Source organism: Polistes canadensis, unplaced genomic scaffold (genome assembly GCF_001313835.1).
Source record: "Polistes canadensis isolate GaletaPanama2010 unplaced genomic scaffold, ASM131383v1 scaffold_48, whole genome shotgun sequence".
Taxonomy (NCBI): domain Eukaryota; kingdom Metazoa; phylum Arthropoda; class Insecta; order Hymenoptera; family Vespidae; genus Polistes; species Polistes canadensis.
This window is the reverse complement of record NW_014569595.1, coordinates 98963-118170: the sequence shown is the minus strand read 5'-3', so window position 1 is coordinate 118170 and position 19208 is coordinate 98963. Positions and strand designations below refer to the sequence as shown.

The following is a 19208-nucleotide window of genomic DNA, read 5'->3' as shown; positions in this document are numbered from 1 at the left end:
ACCCTCTCAGTCAATTTAAAAATAATCAATATTTTTAACTATATAAATTATAAATATAAATATATATAATTATTTATTAAATAAGTATTTGGCTCTCACAAAACTTTTCAACCCTGTTCGTGGTAGAGTCACAATTCTTTCTTTCTTTTTCTTTTTTATTATTATTCAAATTTTTAATTTACGCATTTTTGTATTGAAAATATTTGGAACAGTATTAAGAGAAATTGTTGTTTATTCAGTTTTCATAATTTCAATTCTAAAAAGGAAAAGAGAGAGTGAGAAAAGTAGGTGTGGGAAGTAAAGAGGGTTAATTATAGTTAATAAAAAAAAAAAGTTGTCAAGTTAAGGATGTAACCAGTATTCTTCAAGTGAACCGGAACTTTTAAGCTTCACACCATAGATTAGGATCGTACGTATTTATGTTACGCATGCAATTGTTTTATTCCGGTGAAACGTTTCTTCCGGTTATATAAATGTTTTTCTTTCTCTCTTTAGATTATTATTTTATTTTATTTTTCTTTACCAGTCAAAGATACATAATTCACGCGTGTGGGGTGGTTAATGCGTGAATTCGTAACGAGTTCTTTTACTTCTGATAATTATTATATAATTGTGAGTTATATATACGTAATTATGTAATAATTCAATGTGTTGAAAAAAAGATTACGATCGAGATCGATCTATCGAATTTAGTAGATCAATTTTAGATTAAAATTTTTCTTATAATTAATTTCTAATTCAAGTTTGTTATATTCTGTTTTTTTTTGATCGATACGAGAACGTAACAATTATTTTTAATTTATTTTATTATACAGTTTCTTTTAGATCGATTGATACGATATAATTTATAAAATTACAATTGCATAATATAATATTTAGATTGTTAATTTATTTTATTTAATCGTTGAATCGCGATTAAAAATTTACGATTGAATTTTGCGAGGGCCGCCATTTTTATATTGGATGTATTTCTCTTCTTTTTCTCTCTTTTTTCTATTTAAATTACTTTATTTTTATTTAAATTATTTCTATAAATTATTAATTTCTGTAGGATCTATCGATCGATCAGTAAATATAATTATTTAACCTATGCTTTTGCATCCATCGGCATTTGCAATTAAGTTCCTAGTCGTCTGAGGACGGAAGTTAAGAAGCGGGAACCGGAAATGAGAGCTACGACTCTCGAGTAACTCAGTTTCCATTGGTTTTATCAAGATGTAGGTTAGCATTAGGTCATACTAAGAAATTTTAACATTATCTTTTCTTTTTTTTTTGCGCGCGATTTATTTATAAACAATAATATTCAAATTAATTAACGAACAAAACGAAATTTCTAAATTTTCCAACTCCAACTATTATTTTGCGATATTACGTTATTTTATTTTATCGTTGAGATTGTTTGATATAATTTACTATTGTCGTTGCAACGTTTGTTAAATATATTTCAAGTTATTTTTTTTTTTTTAAATATTATCTTCAATGAATTTATAAAATCTATTAATATGGGCATTAGAAACTAACTCTCGATCGATTATTATTAGAATATACAAGATATACTTTTAGATACGGTTATTTCCTTTCAATATCGTATCGAAAGTAAAATGCGTATTGCGAATATGATTTCGATTCATTTTCTTATAAATATAATAACTATTTTGTGATCCGGAACAAAAGAAAGTTTATATTACAGGTTAAAAAACTTGTACGCAATCTAAGAAAAAGCGAGAGTGTTCGAAATTAAAAATACAATAATAATAATAATATTATTATTATTATTTCTCTTTTAAATAAAGAATATTTTTTTCTTTATTTTTTAACTAAAATTATATTTGAAAAAAGAAAATTATAAAAGTATCCTGTTAATTGGAAATATTGAAAAAAAAAAGACAATGTTGTTTGACATATTAGAAACGTGTGCATATCAAAAACGTTCCTTGGTGATAATAATAAATTAATAAAAATAACATTCCTCTTTACATTCAACGTTCACTTTTGCGGTTGATCAGCCGTAAATACTATGCGAGAAACGTGACCACAAAACGCAACCCTGGCCACGAGGGGGCGAGTACAACACCTTTCTAAACAAGATCTATGAAATTTTCTATTCTCGCGAATGAAAAGTTAGAAGAATCTTAGAAAGGAAGTTTTAACCACTAAAAGGCTACGATTACACCGACAAGAAAAAGTTCAAGGTTCGATGACCAATCAGTATATTTATTTATTCGGATTATTATTATCAAATATTTTCGTTGAACATAAAATTTATCATTTCATATCGATGCTAATTCAATATTATCGATTTTTTTAATATTTTTTTTATTATTGAAAAAGATGCAATTAATATAAAAATTGTTCCTAGTATTATATGGTATAGTAATGTTCAACTATTTGTGACATATGATTTGTTAGATTGTTATGTGATATAAATTAAGTGAGTGTAACGTATACAGGTGTCTTCGACCCAATGACGTGAAACTTTCACTAACACGATCGGTTGTTATATCTCCTCGTTCATCACACCATAAGTCGAGATTAAGATCATGGTTTTGATCCTTGTTACGATATTTTATATATTATTGAATTGCCTGATAAGTTTATACCGATTTTTATAAATGAATTATTTAATTAGATTAATTTTTTTCTAAAAATTGTTAAAATCATTTTCATCAACCATAAGATTTATGCATTACATTGTACGAAAAACTAATGCCGATTAATATTTTTTATAAATTACATAAATTCTTTTTTTTTTTCTAACCCCGCCGTCAAGCAAGGTAGATTTTATGAACACCCCGTGGGTTGAATTTTTTTGATGCTATAGTTATTTTTAAAAAATCTAATATAATTTACTGATATTCTTTTAGGGTCTCTAAAATATTATTTAATATAATTTATTTTGTTATTTACGATTTTAAATTAAAAATAAACATAACATTGATCTCTTAATAGATCCACGTTGCCGGTGGAGGGTTAAGAATCGATACGATTAATATTTGTTGGTTTTTTTTTTGTTTTTTTTTTTTTTAAATAGGTATGAACTTTTCGAATAATTCGATATTTTATTTATTCGTCAACACTGTTTATTTATATAATTGAATCTTTAAAATTGTTAATCTTAATAAAATGATATAAGTATCGTTCGAATTTATTTTTTCTTTTTCTTTTTAAATAAGAAAAAATAAATAGAAATAATTATATATATATATATATTAATGTAAGAAACGAAGCGGAAGAACAGTAACACGGTCTGATGATCGTACGAATATATCGGACAAACGGACCACTTATTGCCATGCTCGTTGAACGTTTCACGTGCAAATCTTCATAGATTTCACCGCGATGATAGCCATAGTTATATTCTCAGCTGATCGTTAATCTTAATACTTCGTTTTGTATAATATAAATTTACTTATATATATATATATAAAAAGACAACATCAAATTTAAATGATATGTTATCGTTTCGAAATTCATTAAAAAAAAAAAAATTACAAACACTTTATTCCAATCTTTGCTAATTTTTAAATAATTACTCGATAATTAATTAATTTCTTTTTTTTTTTTTTAGACTAGAATGTATTTAATATTTTGTACATTCTTCTTTTTCTTTTTTTTTTTTTTTTAACATCTTCAAAATTTCCATCCATATTTGTCGACATTTAACCCTTTGCACTCGAAGTTTTTTTTTCATTCATATTACCAACAACTCAAAGTAATTTCAATAGAAAAATCATATTTACATGTTATAAATAAATGATATATGCGCATTAAAAGAAATGTCATAGTTGGTATGTTGTAGACTAAATTGAATTTGCTTCAGTTTTTTTTTTTTTTTATCGTCTCTATAACGGAGCCCTCGAGTGCAAAGAGGTTATAATAATCTTCTAATTATTTCGAACAAATATTTCATCATAAATATATTCTTCAGTATTTTTTCGTTTAACATTTTATTTTCTTCTCTTATCGTGAATTAAATGTACGATATAATTTATTGATTTTTACCGAAATGAATTGGATTCTGATGAAGTTGGATATAAATAATTGATCTTTTCTTTTTGTTTTGTTAAATTATTGAAATTTTTAATATTACAAAAAATAGAACGAATAGTGATGATTTCTATGGTATGTACGTGTATTAAGTTAGATTCTTTGAAAGGAAAGATCGCATAGACTATAGAACGTTGGTACTGTCCCGTAGCATGGTTCAAGGACGGACGGTATAGACCGAAGACGATAGCCACAAGATACATGCGTGGGTGCATTAACCCTTCGAAGTTCACGGCAAAATAGATGGAATGCCAATATATAATAGTTCTTCTTCATAGTTATTTCTTTTATTTGTATTTTTATATACCACATTTTATTTTTATATAACCACATTAGATCAAATTCAATCAAACCTTTAAACGAACTATTTTATATTTTTCATTTTTTCGCGATTAAACATTATGATTCTTATTAATATTATAATTCTTATTATCTCTAAAGATATTAAATTAAAAATTATGATAAAAAGGTTTGTAATTAATTTCAAATGCATCTTATTTACTCACTCATTGTTTCTTCTTAAATATCTTCAATGTTATTCTAAACACATTAATCTTCTTTTATAATATTTTTATTCTTCTTCACAAATGTGTTTTCTTTGATCCATGATAATCAATGATGATGATGATGATTATCTTATATCAACAATTAGAATAATTGTGATTAAGATTATAGTTTGCATTCAGTGGAACAAGCATAGCGAAACCTTTGATCTTCAACGAACTGCATCCACATTGATGATAATCATACGATTGAATTTCCGTAATATATAAAAAGAAAGAAACTAATCGAATGATAGTTCGTTGTACACCTGTCCTATTGCACACCTGTTCACTAAAAGTATTTAATTCTTATTTTTCTTTTTTTCTTTTCCTTCTTGTTTTTTTTTAACTCACGTTGAATAAACACGACACAGATTTTACGTATTTTTTCTTTATATTTATTATAAAAAGAAATTGAGATCGAATATATGTAACAGAAAATGAGAAGAAAAAGAAGAAGATGAAGAAAACAAACAAACAAATAAACAAACAAAAAATGAAAAGAAAAAAAAAAAGAAAAATGGAGACTGACCCCCGGGGGTTACCACGCCACACCGTTAACTTCTTCTTTCGAACTCACATCGGCGTCGAGGTTTTGTACCCGACTGCGACAAGTCTTCTGAGGAAGACTCTGACCAGCCCCCCTAGAATCCTGTCTCCTGCCTGAACGAACTAACTGTTGGAGTAGGGTTGTATCTAAAAGGTAGGCATGGTATGTAGTAGAGGTGGATATACACCTTTCCAAATAAAAGGAGGTTCTCTTCTTTTCTCTTTCGAGTTATACCTGCGTGTGTAATATCGTTCCGTAAAAAAAAAAAGCGGAAACACCTTGAACACACCCATACATTATTTAGCCCCTTTTCCAATTAATTTTATTTGATTTTTTTTTTATATTTTTTGTACACCTAAATTCTTGTATATTTCGTCAAATATTTCATTTCTATGTTAACTCCTTATTTGGTTCTTTTTTTTTTTTTTTTTTATTTTTTCAAATTAAATCTACACGTGTAATATTGTTTCATAAAGAAAATATGGAAATACTTTGACCAAACCCATACATTAACCCCTTGTCCAATTAATCTTTTTTTTATTTTTTTTTTATTTTTTATACAACAAAAATCTTGTATAATTTCTTCAAATTACATCTGCACGTGGTGTAATATTGGTCAGACAGGCAACAAACAGAAACGAATGATCAAAAATTTATTAGCCTTCCAATTGATTTTATTTTGTTTTTTTTCTTTTCTTTGTTTTATATATATATATATATATATTTTTTGTAATATTAAAAAATGAGTGAAAACTAACATAAGTTATGTAAATACAGGATATTAAAATAATAGTGAGAATTTGATTAATCTTTTTCTTTTAATGTTTCATAAAAGAAAAAGTGAAGAGAAGAAAGTAAGAATAAGAATTTGTTCTCATTGAAATAATATTATTACAATGAGATAATCTTTTTTTTACATTGTGCTTATATTCAAAAATTTACATTCGATCTGATAAACTACGCGATATGTTTTACATCGTGGTAATAAAATTATGTTTATATAATTTATAACGTAAGTATGATTAACAGGAAAGAAAAGATTCGTGAAATTTATAAAATCGATACTTTTTAACAAACGAAGTGTGCGACCAGACGAGAAAACCAGTTTAACCGTTAACTTTTGTCTCGTTCGAATCAACTTTGATATTTCGGTCATCTTGTGTGATTACAAAAAAAAAAATAATAAAAAAGTATTAAAGAAGATTCATTTGGTATTGTTCACCGAATTGTATTCTTGTTTATAAATAAAAAAAAAAGAATAAGAACTGTAAAATACAACGCGCAGTAATTCTTACAATTTTTATTCTTTTAGAATTGCTCCTGGTTTCCCAGACTCCGTTAGAACTTGTTTGTTACATCAAAAATTACAGGTACATTAGGTTTGATTTTTAAAAATTATTTTACAAAAATTTATTTGTAAAAATTATTTGATTATTATAGATGATGAATTGTTGCATCGAAAGGAAGAAAAATAGGGAAGATTCGATTAATAAATCACAGAGTGTAGAATACGAAGACTTTGAAACAGGTATAGTAATGTATAATATTAATATTAATATTAATATAACATGTAACTTATATAAAAATAAAAAGAAACAAAAACAAATAATTATTATATTGAAATTGATAGCAAAATAATATAATATATATTATTACTATTAATATACATTTGTTGTAGAATCAGAGGAGGAAGAATTTTTTGAATGTACAAGCGAAGTATTAGAAAATGCAGGAACGAATGCACAAATAAAAGCAAAACATTTGTTATGGAATAGGCCAGCTGGAAGATCTGCAAAGCATCCATCATTGAGGTATAATTAATAAATAAGTATAAATATTAATCATATAAATAAATTGATTGATTAGGTAATTAATTAAATAAGTATTTGATTATCGATAAATTTAAGACACGTGATATGATATATATTGAATATTTGTAGATTATTACAAACAGGTGATCCTCTTTATTTACCTATAACGCAAGATCCTGTTCCAAAAACGGAAGACCAATTGGAAGAAGACGCTCAAGTAATGATGCAGCTGGGAACCGACAAATATGCGTCAGAAATGCGAGCCCGTATGATGAGCGCTTCGTTGCTTTCCGACATGGAATCTTTTAAAGTATATAAATGATATTATTTAAATAACAGGTGTTAACAAAATATACTAAAAGTTGAAAGAAAAAGAATTGTAATGAATGTTTTATTCGATATAATATTATAATAATAATAATAATATTATTATTATTTTAATTAAATAGGCTGCTAATCCAGGTGCAATATTAGAAGATTTTATTAGATGGTATTCTCCTCGTGATTGGATTGAAGATAAAGGAACCAATGAATGGGGTCAACCAAATGGTCAGTTAATATATATCTTAAATATTTAGAATAAATATTATTTTTATAAGATTTAAACGTATATTAAAACAACGAAGAATTTAAATTACTATTACTAACGATTAATAATACAATTAAATAGAAATAAATAAAATATATACTTTTGTAGGTCATCTCTCACCAAGAATGTTAATTCCCGAGAATGCATGGTCAACGACCTGGGCATCGGCCCAACCTGTACCAGCTCATCGTCAAAAACGATTATTCGATGACACGAGAGAAGCTGAAAAAGTTCTTCACTTTCTAAGTTCCAGAAGACTCGGCCAAGTTGCCAGACTTCTTTTACCATCATTAACGCACGCCGCGCTTTATACTTTGAATTTACAAAAACAAGAGGCCTTGCCTAATTTACCGGACGTTGCACAGAGTATATTAAACAAGTTGCAATACGTTACCAAACCGCTTCATCAAAAATTACAGCTCTACGAGGTAAACTCTTGTTATTCAAAAGTTAATTATATTTGTTTGTATTTTATTGTTGTATTAATAATGCATATTCGGTTATTTTTTTCTTATTTTTTAGGAAATAACACGCGATATCGAAGGCGTAGAAGCTTTAGTTGCGCAGGTTAATTCGTTGCAATTGAAATTAGGAGGAAGCGACGATTCGAAAGAATTTACATCATTTTTAATAGAATTAATGAGAGGAAAGGAAGTTGTTGTACCTAATGGGTCAAGAGGAAATATTGGGGCTCGTATAATGTCAATGTTTCGAGATGCTCAGAAAGTAAGATATGGATAGTTTCGCGTTTTTTTTTTAACAAAAATAAAAAAGAAATGCATTACGACAAATAAAATCAATTGGAATTGTTGCTGTAGGCTGCGCATATGATGACCACCGTAGGTACAAGTCATGAACCGGATATAAATGGAGATAATAAATACAAAACATTCCCAGAACCATCCTGGAAAGAATTTATTTTACGAGCTATCACTCCTAGACCTTCGGTGGTTTCGTCGAAACAACCTCAAAGGATGTACGCGTGCCTCCATCGAGATTTCATTCGTTTAGCTGGCTCATTTTCAGAGGACACTGTATTTTTATAATTCACGATTAAAAAGGTAAATTCAATCGTAGGTTTCGATATGTGCGCATTATAATACATGGATTGTACAAAATTTTTCTAACGCTTAACTATGAGTTATATTTCTTTTCATTTTGTATTTCTTTCTTTCTTTCTCTCTCTCTCTCTCTATCTCTCCCTTTGTTTCTACAACGATCAATCTTTAGTTATTTTTTGAATTAATCGACGATGGTTTTTTAATGTATGTATATATTTTTAAGAAAAATACAGTTGTTTACAATGTTTCTTCTTACAATTATGTTCATTACTTTTCAATACAAAGTATTACATGCGTTTTCTTTTCTTATTATTATTATTATTTCATAACAAAATAATTAATTTTAATAGATAAATATGTATAATTATTAAATAATTATTTTATTTATACCAATGGAGAAAATACTTTGTTATCAAATATTGATTTGCCGAAAATGTAATTTGTTACGATATCGTTAATTTCTTCCAGAGCTAATTGAGCGTGTAAACGTAAGACCGGATCTTTATCGTTGTCTCGTAAATGTATTAAAACACGATGTAATTCACACAAATCTCTGCCAAGCTTGGTTAAAGCATCTTTTTCTAAGCCACGAAGTAACAAAGTGATGACTAAAACCGCCGCTCTACGACATTCGGGTGTTTTGTCCGTCTTTATGATACATATAATGCAGAAGATTATCTAGAAATGTTATTTTCATTATTTCCAATAATTTATATATTTTAACGATGTTTTTGTTAAATAATAAAAATGTATTTTATTTACCTCTGTCATAACATTTCCAAGATGGAAACCTAATACTTTACAAACTTCTCCAAGACAAGAAAGACTCGATGCACGTATTAATGGATCAGGATCACGCGCACCGCATAAAAATCCATTAACAAGTATATTCTTATACACGTAAGCTATTTTACCTGGAAATATTGTATGTATAAAATAATTTATGTTAACATCTTGTTATTTTTGTTTACAAGATTATACTGATACCATTTAATTTGAAAAATTTTAAACACCATGTATATATTCTCTTACCTAATTCTCTAGTCGTTCTTACAAGTATTTCACCAAGTTTTATTCTACTTTGTACAGAAATATCACAGATTGCAATACGTTGAGGCATACATATGTACTCTTCAACCAATATTACTATTATCTCTTTAGGATACATTACAGCCAAAGCGCACATACCATTTATCGCAGCAAGATAAATGAACGAATCTTCATGTTTCAAATTTTCCTGTATTAATTAGATTAAAAGTATATAAATATATTTATTTATTATAAGGGATAAAAAAGACTAGAGATAATAAACCCACTTGAAACAAACGTAAGATAATAGTTTTCCTGGTAACAGCGATTGGATCCTTCATTTCAATTAGTTTCGTTAACGTTATAATCCCATGAGCACGTACTGGAAGCAATGGATCCGACAAATTTTTAATAGCTTCTTCAAATTTATTAAATCTTTTATTATCTACAGATAAATCATCGTAATATGTTTGATTAAATTCTTCTTTGCATTCGATGATCCGAATTATATCTTTTATCAACGCTACCAATTGCGACGGCATCGTAGAATCGTTAATTCGTTCATTTAAATATTTTGCAAATGATTCGAAATGCGTTCGATTTAACGTTTTATCTTCGGAATTTATAATCATTTTGATTAACATCAAGCTAATGTAAATAACTTCGTGATCATCGCTTTCACTATTATTTTGTTTTTGGATTATTTTCTCGTCGAATAAAGATTTAATAAAATTCAACAATGGTTCAGGATTTTTCAGTTGTGCTTTTTGAACTACAGATTTGGTAGTCAAATTCGATAGGAGTTTAATAGTAACTAATTGTTTTTCGACACGTTCCATTACATCATAAGATGTTTCTAATACATTATCAGAAATCAATTTACTAGAATTGGATAATAATTTTAACAAATAAGAAAATAAATTAGTAATAAGTACTTCATCGAGGGATATTAAATCAAACAAACTATCAGCTAGTTGTTCGTATGCTAAATTTTTTTCGAGTCCTATAATTTCCACTCCACCATTGGATCCAAATTTTACGGATATGTATTTACCAAAATTTTCTTTCGTATTGTATCCAAGGAACGCAGAGAAAAGATCATTTTGCAAATCGCTTTCGTAAAGAAGTTTCAGTAATAATTGTCTCACTTTGTTTCTTAACAAGCAAGCACTGGATTTTATTTTGTTATGAATGGAAAACAATGGAATGGTTATAATTGACATAAGCTTGATAGGCAAAGTTTTAAATTGTGTTTCACTTGACGTGAAACAAGTCAAAAGATTTTCTATACATGTGTTCAATTCACTTTCAGGTACTTTGTGATCCACATTTGTAATTAATAACGGTCTCATTATAATATCGATAATATTTTTCTTGCAAGTATTAGGGCAACTTTCGTAAAGAGCTACTATACAATTGTTAGCTATTATCCAGTAATTATTGAGATTTTTTAACGTTAAAAAATTTAAAAGCTGAAACAAATAAACATATTTGTTGTATTAGATAAATATTATTAAAATTAGTTAATAATTTAAATAAATAGTTTAATAATATACCTGTGGACATATGGCTTCGTAATACTTATTTTGATCGGTTTCATGTGGCGTAGCAATCAATCTAGAGATTACATCCAGCTTCTTCCAATCAGTTCCCAAATCTAACATTGTGTCATCGCACAATGTATTAATCAATGACAGCACTCCATTAGGTTGTTGAATTTTATGTATTAAATGTTGTCTAGTTTTTTTACGAATCCATAAAGGTGCTTCTTTATTTCCAAGAATTACCATTAATTCCTTCATAATTAAATACTCTGGACAACTATCAAATAAACGTTCTAATTCAAACAAAAATTGTTTCTTATCATATTGTAATTTTTTGTACAAATCAACGGTCATCACAAATTTTTTCTCGTTCATTTCCTTTTCTTGTTTCAACTGTAATTCTTCTTTATTAGGTTTTTTTAAAGGAGCATATGATAATTGCAATAATGCTGCGATTAATGAACCAATGTGGGAAAGAACAGCTGGTCGTAAAAAACCTTGATTGTAATATTCAATAAGAGAATGGCTTGACAAACATAATCTCTCATATTTCTGTAAAATAGTTGTCTTTTCTTCGCTTAATTTCAATGCTCTGGGACATAGCTTTTTCATATCGACACCAATTCCAGGTAACAAGCATTGTATTATTCCTATTGATACTATTAACTCTATTGCTGTTTTAAACAATTTATATTCGTTAACATTAATGTAATCATTAGTTTCTTCTATTATTTGAACCTTTTTTAGAACGTAAGTGATTATTTGAATATATTGATATCTGTAATATTAAAAGATTATTTATTATTAATTGAATAAAATTATATAAAAAAGATAACGTGTGTATACAAAACCTTATATCTGAATTATTATTTGGACATTTAATTTCACCAAATATTGTATATTTATCATCTTCTGATAAATGACCAAGCGACTCATTCACAATTTCTTCTAATTTATTTTCAAAATCATTAACTTCTATAAACAAGAAAATATAATTGCACATATAGATTAAATATAAATTTCGTAAAAGAAACGCAATAATGCACTTACCAGTTTTATTTGTTGTTAATGTATATAATAACTGCATGTATTTAAGTTGGTCTGATTTTTCCATTATTTTATTTTTTATTAAATGTTTAGCGAGAATAGGATGGCTGCGATCAAAAGGTGGAAAAACTTGTACTTTATACCCGCTATATAGTTATAGTTGTTTATTGAAAACAATCATATAACAACAAAACTTTGTATTCACGGTGGGTTGAAGTAGCGAGGACTGTGGCCATGTTGTACGCTCGACAGAGCATGGGTAATAGCATGCGTGTAGCGATACGTAGTTGGCGTACCCAATACGCTAAAAACAGAATTCTTTATTTCATCGTTATACCGCTAGGTGCATTGATGTCGCATCAGCTATTATTTTTGTGGTTAGTTTGTTTGACAGTTTGCTCGTAAAAAATAATATTTAAAACACATAATGTTTTGATGATCTTATCGTATTTATATAATATAATTAAATTTAAAAAATGCAGCCTCGTTTTAATAATCGGACTTATTATTATCTTCGTAAATGTAAATATAAATGTAAATATAAATGTTCCCATAGAGAGGCTATGCGAGCTTCATAAATGTCCTGCATGCTATGGTATTTCTGAATGTAATTATATTAAAAATATAAATGTTACGCTAAACGATATATATTCTTTGATTAATTATTTGTTTGGTGTCAAAAATGTCTTCATGGGAAGATATTTGCAAAATAAAGTGGTATTGAAAAAGTTGGCGCACACATCAGAGTTGAAAGCGTTCGACGACATGCTTTGTAAAAATAGGAATTTACAATTTCTTTGTAAAAATAACGTTGCAACATATAATCATAGTTTCAAGGTTGACTTTTACGAATTAGTTAAAAGGAAAATAGTAAGCAGCTTTACGGAGGATCATAAAAGTCTTTTGAGACTTTGTCCAAATGCTAGAAATATAGATATTCTGTTTTATAATTTATATGTTAAAAATAAAGAATTAGATGCTAATATTTTCTATATCAATTTGTGGACATTGGTAACTATTAATCCAGAACCACTTCTGCTTCAGGTAATACGACACATGCGTGTTTAATTTAAAATATACATCGTTGTGTAGTTTTTAGATATTACCTGAAAGCAAAGGATGGCCGGTACCAAAATATTTAGGCTCTTGCGGAAGGATCATTGCTGAAGAATATGCAGGATCACCGATAGCAACTTATTATGATGCTCCATGGATTTATAGAGCAAAAATAGTTTCAAGTCTTCTAAACGCAGCTCATATGTTTACGTTTGAGAATAAACATTTTGGATTTTATTTGACTGATATTTCCTTAGATAACATCGCTGTTAATTCAAATGGTATTGCCAAGTTTATCGATTTAGAAAATATTATTGTTGTCGATAAAAATATATTAGAAAAAGGTAGTTAATATTTTTCTAAATTAATTAACCATTTTTCAGATTCCTAATTTCATAAATATATATATATGTTTTAGATAAATCTGCAACGTGGCATAAAATACAAGAGAATACAATTGATCTTAATTGTTTTGATTGTTTTCCCTTTTCTTCAATAGACATATGTAATCATCAATTAAGCGATCATAATTATTACGCCATTTGTCGGGTATGTTTAAAAGTAATTTAAATCATTACATCGATCAAAGTCTATTATTTTAATGCAGTAGAAATCTAATAAGCTTATGGATCGATTTTTAAATGTTGTTGTTTATTCATTCGTAGATCTTATTGTCACCAAAAACCAGCGATAGTTTAATTCCCGGCGGCTTTTTACACGACATACCTAATGATATTTTAAAACAATATCCGGACTTGGACAATTTAATAAATCAATGCGCTGTTTACGATCGACTACAGAATCGAATTAACAAAGGACAACATCTAAAACGATTGTTAGATGCTATCATAGAAAAAAAAAAATGAAACACAAGGTTATATAATTAAACAATTTTTATGGAGTCTCAAGTTTTGTAATATAAGCTTGCAGCTCGGCGATATGTTCTTCCAGTTTTTTTATCGTCATATTTTTTTCAACAATATCATCTTTTAATTGTGCTATTACTGTATCTTTATCCTCTCTTAGATTCAGTAATAATTTATCCGTCGATGGCCTTTTATTAGGATCTTCTTGAATTAGTTGACAGATTATTTGAGTCTGTATAAATTATTATATATATAATTATATTATTTTTTTATAGATAGAGAAATTTATTCATTAATAAAAAGATTTCAAAAATCGAACTTACCCATTGTGGATAATTTGTAGTGAGTGACGTCGGTACTCGGCCTTTTTTAAATTCTTCAATAGTATGACAAAGTTCCATCTGTGTTTTTGCATGAATCAGTAATTCCAATAAAACTATTCCTAAGCTATATATGTCACTCTAAACATATATAAATGAATAAACGAAAAAATAGAAATATATTTAGGATAAATTTTATATAAATTATAATTGTTTGCTCGGAGGTTTTTATACCTTTGGATTGCATTCTCCTTTCAATTGTTCGGGTGCTGCATATAAACGCGTACCAATGATAGTATCATGATTTTTTCTTTGCAATGGGCAAGCCAAACCAAAATCTCCTAATTGAATTTGGAAATGTGCCGTTATGAATATGTTGCTTGGCTAGAATAATATAAAAAAAATAAATATTTCGATATTTTTTTATTTGATGTATATTTATTAGATATTTGATGTATTAATATATTTATTTTACCTTTATATCGTGATGTACCATGCCAATAGAATGTATATGATTTACTCCTTGAAGAATTTGCGTAAATATTGTAGTAATTGTCATTTGTGAAGAAGGATCATCTTTTTCCTTTAACCATTGGTGTAACGTCTTCTCGCAAAGTGCCATTTGAATATATAAAGTCGCAAAACAATGATCCTGTGTATACAAGAAAAAAACACCAAATAGAAAGAAATCAAATAATTAATAAAACTTGTAAAATGTATAAGAAATATATTATCGTATAAACACACACATATTATTAAAATATATATTAAAAATAATAAAATAATACTAACCATTCGTTGTGAATCATATCGTGAGATTTTCTTATTACTATTGCTATTACTAGAAGCATCAGTGGAGTCAGTAATATCAGTACTATTGACGTTACTTTTCGAATGATCAGTATTACTTTTTCTATCTTCACTATCGTTTCTAAACGATACAATATCTGAACTATCCTCAGTACTTAGTTCGATTATTTTTTGTCCTATAATGTTAGTAGACGAATTGAGTTCATGAAATCTTTTGTTAATGATGTTATGATTTATTACATAATCGTCAGTACTTTCTGCGAAAATATACATACCAGTTTTGTCAGACTTTAATGATGTGTCATTTCCATTGTTTTCATTACTGTTATTACTATCAGAAATCGATTGATTATTATTATTAAAATAATTTATTTCACATAATCTCTTAGTTTGATGTTTGAAAATCTGGTTTTTGTTTCCTTCGCCCTCAATATTAGGCAAACTTGGAACAATTGTTGCTACTAACGTTGGCTCTATCCAAGCAGTCTTATAAGCAACTATGTTAGGATGATTTAATTTAGCGAGGACTTTTACTTCTTCAAGGTGTTGTTTTATGGTACTCACTTGACCAGATCTTACTACTATTTTTTTCACAGCATATTCAATACCATCCAAAAGATGTAATGCTTTGAATACATTACTGAATCCACCAGCTGCGATAAATTCTTTTTCCTTAAATTCTCTACGATATCGTGACCATTCAGCCATCAGACAACTAAATGATATAAATTTTAAAAAGTAATACCATTAATTAACATCGATTTAGAAATTTTATCTTAATAAGAAAAAAAAAAAAAAGGAAAAAAAATATATTATTTACTTAGGAACATTTAAAGGAGTTTCACAGCCAGTAGCAGCACGTGCGACCATAACTAATTTATATAGAGCATGTTCATATTGGCTACGTATATTTTCCACTTCCATGGAATTATAAGAAGTATCTATCATTCCTGTTTCATGAAGCCTATTGCATATCACTGCAAAATAAATGTGAACCATATTTTATAATACCATTTTAACTTAATTTTTTATATGAAATTACCCCCTGACCGGTTGTATCACCAGTTACAAAACACCCTGTATATATTTATATATTATTTATTTCATATAGATAATTTATTATTTATTATTACTGAAATATAATTTATCCCTCTTAACGGTATCGCCTTCCCACATGGTACACATTTGTTTAATCAAAGATTCGATTAAAACTCGTCGTGTTGCAGACGGAACTAATTTACTATTGCCTTGTGTTTCTGTTCTGTTATCCAATCTAATAGTCGTCTTATTATTATTACCTGTAAAAAAATTATTAATTATTTTATTATCCAATTGTATATCCAAATTGCATTGAGTAATATTTAAAAAAGAAAAAGAATGTAACACTATTGATATTTTTTTTAAGTATTAAAAGAAAATTAATATAAAATAATATTTGATGATTAGTGAGATGATTCATTAGTTAATATTATTATTATGTAAAAGCATTTCCATTTGTGGAATATTATTTCGAAGAAAAATTTCATAATATTGTTATAGAAGAGGTTAAGTCGTTTACCTCGATCAAATCTACTTATGGTCATTAAATTAGACCAAGGATTATTTTGTTCCGATTGTTTTTCCATATTTCAATAATAAAAGATATTTAACAATGATTTTTTTCAATAATATTATTATTTTTACCTAATTTAAAAACGAAAACATTCTATAGTAAAAAGTTGCAATGCATTATGCAGCAGAACTTTCCACGAGTTTCGTTCACCAATAAGAACGTCTTATACATTCACTTTCGTTATCGCGCGAAAATTTGAAGATTGATTAAACCATCAGGAACTTAAGGATAAGACTTTATATCAGTCAAAGGTTGTCTCTTTGAACTAATCTTAAAAAAAAGTTTTATGTGATAGTTATATATTTATGTTTTTTCCTCTTAATTAAGTGAAAGATAGTATTTATTTTTTTCTGCTATTCGGGTTCTATGCCAACTTTTCTGTGGTGAAGTATTACGAAAATAATGTCGGTAAAGCAGTAAGATATTGACGGTCGGTAAATATTTGTGCTAAATTACCATTGGATCTCTTACTGTTTTACTGACAGTCTTTACTTATTTCCTATACTTTCATTGGATATTACTTACATCATTTCCAACCAATAAGCGTTCTAGGTGATGACGACAAATACTTCTTTCGTGATACCTCCTGTATCATCATGTGCTCCTGTTACATTTCTTTCATTTTTGCGACGCGAGGAAAACGATCGTAACTACCGGAACATATGGATTTCTATTGGAAATTGGAAAACACGTCAAAATTCCGAGTCGTGAGCGTGATGCTTAAATGTCTTTCATAGTATATAAAGACATAATGAATGTATTAATAGAAACATTAATTAATATGTTTCCAACACATTAGATATTTTTTATTAACTTTTATGGTTTTATATTATTTCAAAAAGCCTAAGAAAGAAGCTCGAGATTTGATATGTTTATAATATGTTCCTCTAAAAATTAAAAAATAATATTTTTATCGGTAACCTATATAAGATATTATACCAAAACGATTATTTATATAATAATTTTGTCTATAATATATATAAAAAAATTTTATCACATCTAATTATTCCTAGGAGTCTATAGAATACGTCAAGCATCTAAATGCTTTTAATTCATTACTGACAGTACAATAAATTTTCCTTTACTTCAGGTATGTATAGAAAAAATACATGAAAGCAAATATTTTTAAAAAATAGTTATTTATTAGCTGTATTTAATGTACAACCTTGATATATGATGTGAGTTATTTTTATTTACGAAGATAAAAAAATAAAAGTATTCCTAGAGAAGACTAGAGAGAGAGAGAAAAAGAGAGAAACTAATTGTTACTGTCGAATTTTTCTAATCATTCTGCTCTTTATATGGGATTATAATTTAAAAGGTATCATCATACTTTGCGAGACTATAAAATGTAATTTCACATTTCAGATTTTGTTTATTTGTTACACAAGTACTTGCATTTGTTTTTCTTTCATTTTTACAAATTTAGCTAAACGTATCGTTCATTAACAGATAGATGAAAAAAAAAAAAATGTAAAAGTGATTTGACAAACTTTATACAATAAAAAATGAATATATACGCATAGCTGTACATTTAATAAAGTATAGTTTTCATTTAGAATTTCTTATTATGGAAATATAAATTTATATTTATATTGTTAAATCTCATATTCTATCTAACGCCTCTAACATTATTACACTGTTTCCTCGAATTACCTAAAATAGCAGATATTTATATTATTGAGTATCGAATGGCAAAATACTTAATTGCAAGATGGATATATTACTCACCACCATACCAATATTATTTTTCGTTCCACCTTTACATTCTTCTACGCTTTCATCGATTACCATGTTCATAAAAGGATCAAAGCCACGTAAAATTCCAATTACGTGTCTTCCACCATTTAATTTTACTATAAACAAAATTCATATCTTTATCAATATTACAAGAATTTAATTAGTATTATTTGATTTACTTCTACTCACGTGAAAGACGTTTGTCCATATATCTACAAATAAATAAAATAAAAAAATCATTATTTTGTATACAACAAGTACATAACCTTAAAGTAGTGTATATGATCTAATAAGCTCATATAATCGAACTTAAAAACGATGTAAAGTATAATTTATGATATACAATTAAAATTATACTAACTTTTTGAGTTCTGGAGGATGTGCTTTACTCATTTTTAATTATTTTTAATTGAAAATCTAGAAAATAATTAACCTTCTTAAAGAACTTAAACATAGACTAGAAGTTAGCTCGATGCTATCAAGGCTACCACTACACAAAAATCTAATATCTTAAAAAATAATAAAACTAAATCATTTGGTAATATAATAACATATATATTATTATTATTAATATTAACAAATAT

The 19208-nt window shown here is 27.4% G+C and overlaps 6 protein-coding genes across 8 annotated transcripts in view; 2 read left to right on the top strand and 4 right to left on the bottom strand.

The window, feature by feature from the left end:
• The window catches only part of LOC106785294 (vasorin), an 18181-nt gene extending 12698 nt beyond the window's left edge, over positions 1-5483 (bottom strand). The window contains exons 1-2 of the mRNA XM_014745609.1: positions 5122-5483; positions 4554-4881 (exon numbers count right to left, since the gene is read on the bottom strand). Coding sequence (XP_014601095.1) covers positions 4554-4557 — 4 coding nt within the window. The 5' untranslated portion in view covers positions 4558-4881; positions 5122-5483. The remainder of the gene's footprint in view (positions 1-4553; positions 4882-5121) is intronic.
• The window catches only part of LOC106785293 (rab3 GTPase-activating protein catalytic subunit), a 24120-nt gene extending 14764 nt beyond the window's left edge, over positions 1-9356 (top strand). Inside the window, exons 7-15 of one of the 2 annotated variants that reach the window (XM_014745608.1) lie at positions 6452-6509; positions 6580-6667; positions 6824-6950; positions 7080-7260; positions 7400-7499; positions 7648-7967; positions 8062-8265; positions 8358-8600; positions 9069-9356. In XM_014745608.1, the coding sequence (XP_014601094.1) occupies positions 6452-6509; positions 6580-6667; positions 6824-6950; positions 7080-7260; positions 7400-7499; positions 7648-7967; positions 8062-8265; positions 8358-8585 (1306 nt within the window). In that variant the 3' untranslated portion in view covers positions 8586-8600; positions 9069-9356. Of the gene's footprint in view, positions 1-6451; positions 6510-6579; positions 6668-6817; positions 6951-7079; positions 7261-7399; positions 7500-7647; positions 7968-8061; positions 8266-8357; positions 8601-9068 lie in introns of both variants that reach the window. The other variant, XM_014745607.1, reaches the window with a different exon arrangement.
• Positions 8610-12470, bottom strand: LOC106785292 (transport and Golgi organization protein 6 homolog). Of its 2 annotated transcripts, none has more exons than XM_014745605.1 (7): positions 12224-12470; positions 12025-12148; positions 11186-11951; positions 9917-11101; positions 9633-9837; positions 9363-9514; positions 8610-9278 (listed from the first exon to the last, which is right to left on the bottom strand). In XM_014745605.1, exons 1-7 carry the CDS (start codon positions 12285-12287, stop codon positions 8985-8987), a joined length of 2790 nt encoding a protein of 929 aa, XP_014601091.1. In that variant the 5' UTR covers positions 12288-12470; the 3' UTR covers positions 8610-8984. The 2 variants fall into 2 exon arrangements, with proteins under 2 accessions (XP_014601091.1, XP_014601092.1); XM_014745606.1 differs by having other exon boundaries at positions 12025-12145.
• Positions 12471-12568: 98 nt separating this feature from the next.
• Positions 12569-14168, top strand: LOC106785351 (deleted in autism protein 1 homolog). The gene is made up of 4 exons (XM_014745736.1): positions 12569-13264; positions 13320-13620; positions 13695-13825; positions 13942-14168. Exons 1-4 carry the CDS (start codon positions 12656-12658, stop codon positions 14140-14142), a joined length of 1242 nt encoding a protein of 413 aa, XP_014601222.1. The 5' UTR covers positions 12569-12655; the 3' UTR covers positions 14143-14168.
• On the bottom strand, positions 14152-17018 carry LOC106785350 (eukaryotic translation initiation factor 2-alpha kinase 1-like). The gene is made up of 9 exons (XM_014745735.1): positions 16831-17018; positions 16406-16570; positions 16093-16249; positions 15548-15987; positions 15255-15448; positions 14938-15114; positions 14697-14846; positions 14466-14603; positions 14152-14374 (listed from the first exon to the last, which is right to left on the bottom strand). Exons 1-9 carry the CDS (start codon positions 16895-16897, stop codon positions 14171-14173), a joined length of 1692 nt encoding a protein of 563 aa, XP_014601221.1. The 5' UTR covers positions 16898-17018; the 3' UTR covers positions 14152-14170.
• A 1221-nt stretch (positions 17019-18239) lies between these two features.
• On the bottom strand, positions 18240-19132 carry LOC106785289 (probable small nuclear ribonucleoprotein G). Its single transcript, XM_014745602.1, has 4 exons — positions 18986-19132; positions 18814-18836; positions 18616-18740; positions 18240-18540 (listed from the first exon to the last, which is right to left on the bottom strand). The coding sequence occupies exons 1-4, from the start codon at positions 19015-19017 to the stop codon at positions 18490-18492; spliced, it is 231 nt and encodes a 76-aa protein (XP_014601088.1). The 5' UTR covers positions 19018-19132; the 3' UTR covers positions 18240-18489.
• Positions 19133-19208: the final 76 nt, after the last annotated feature.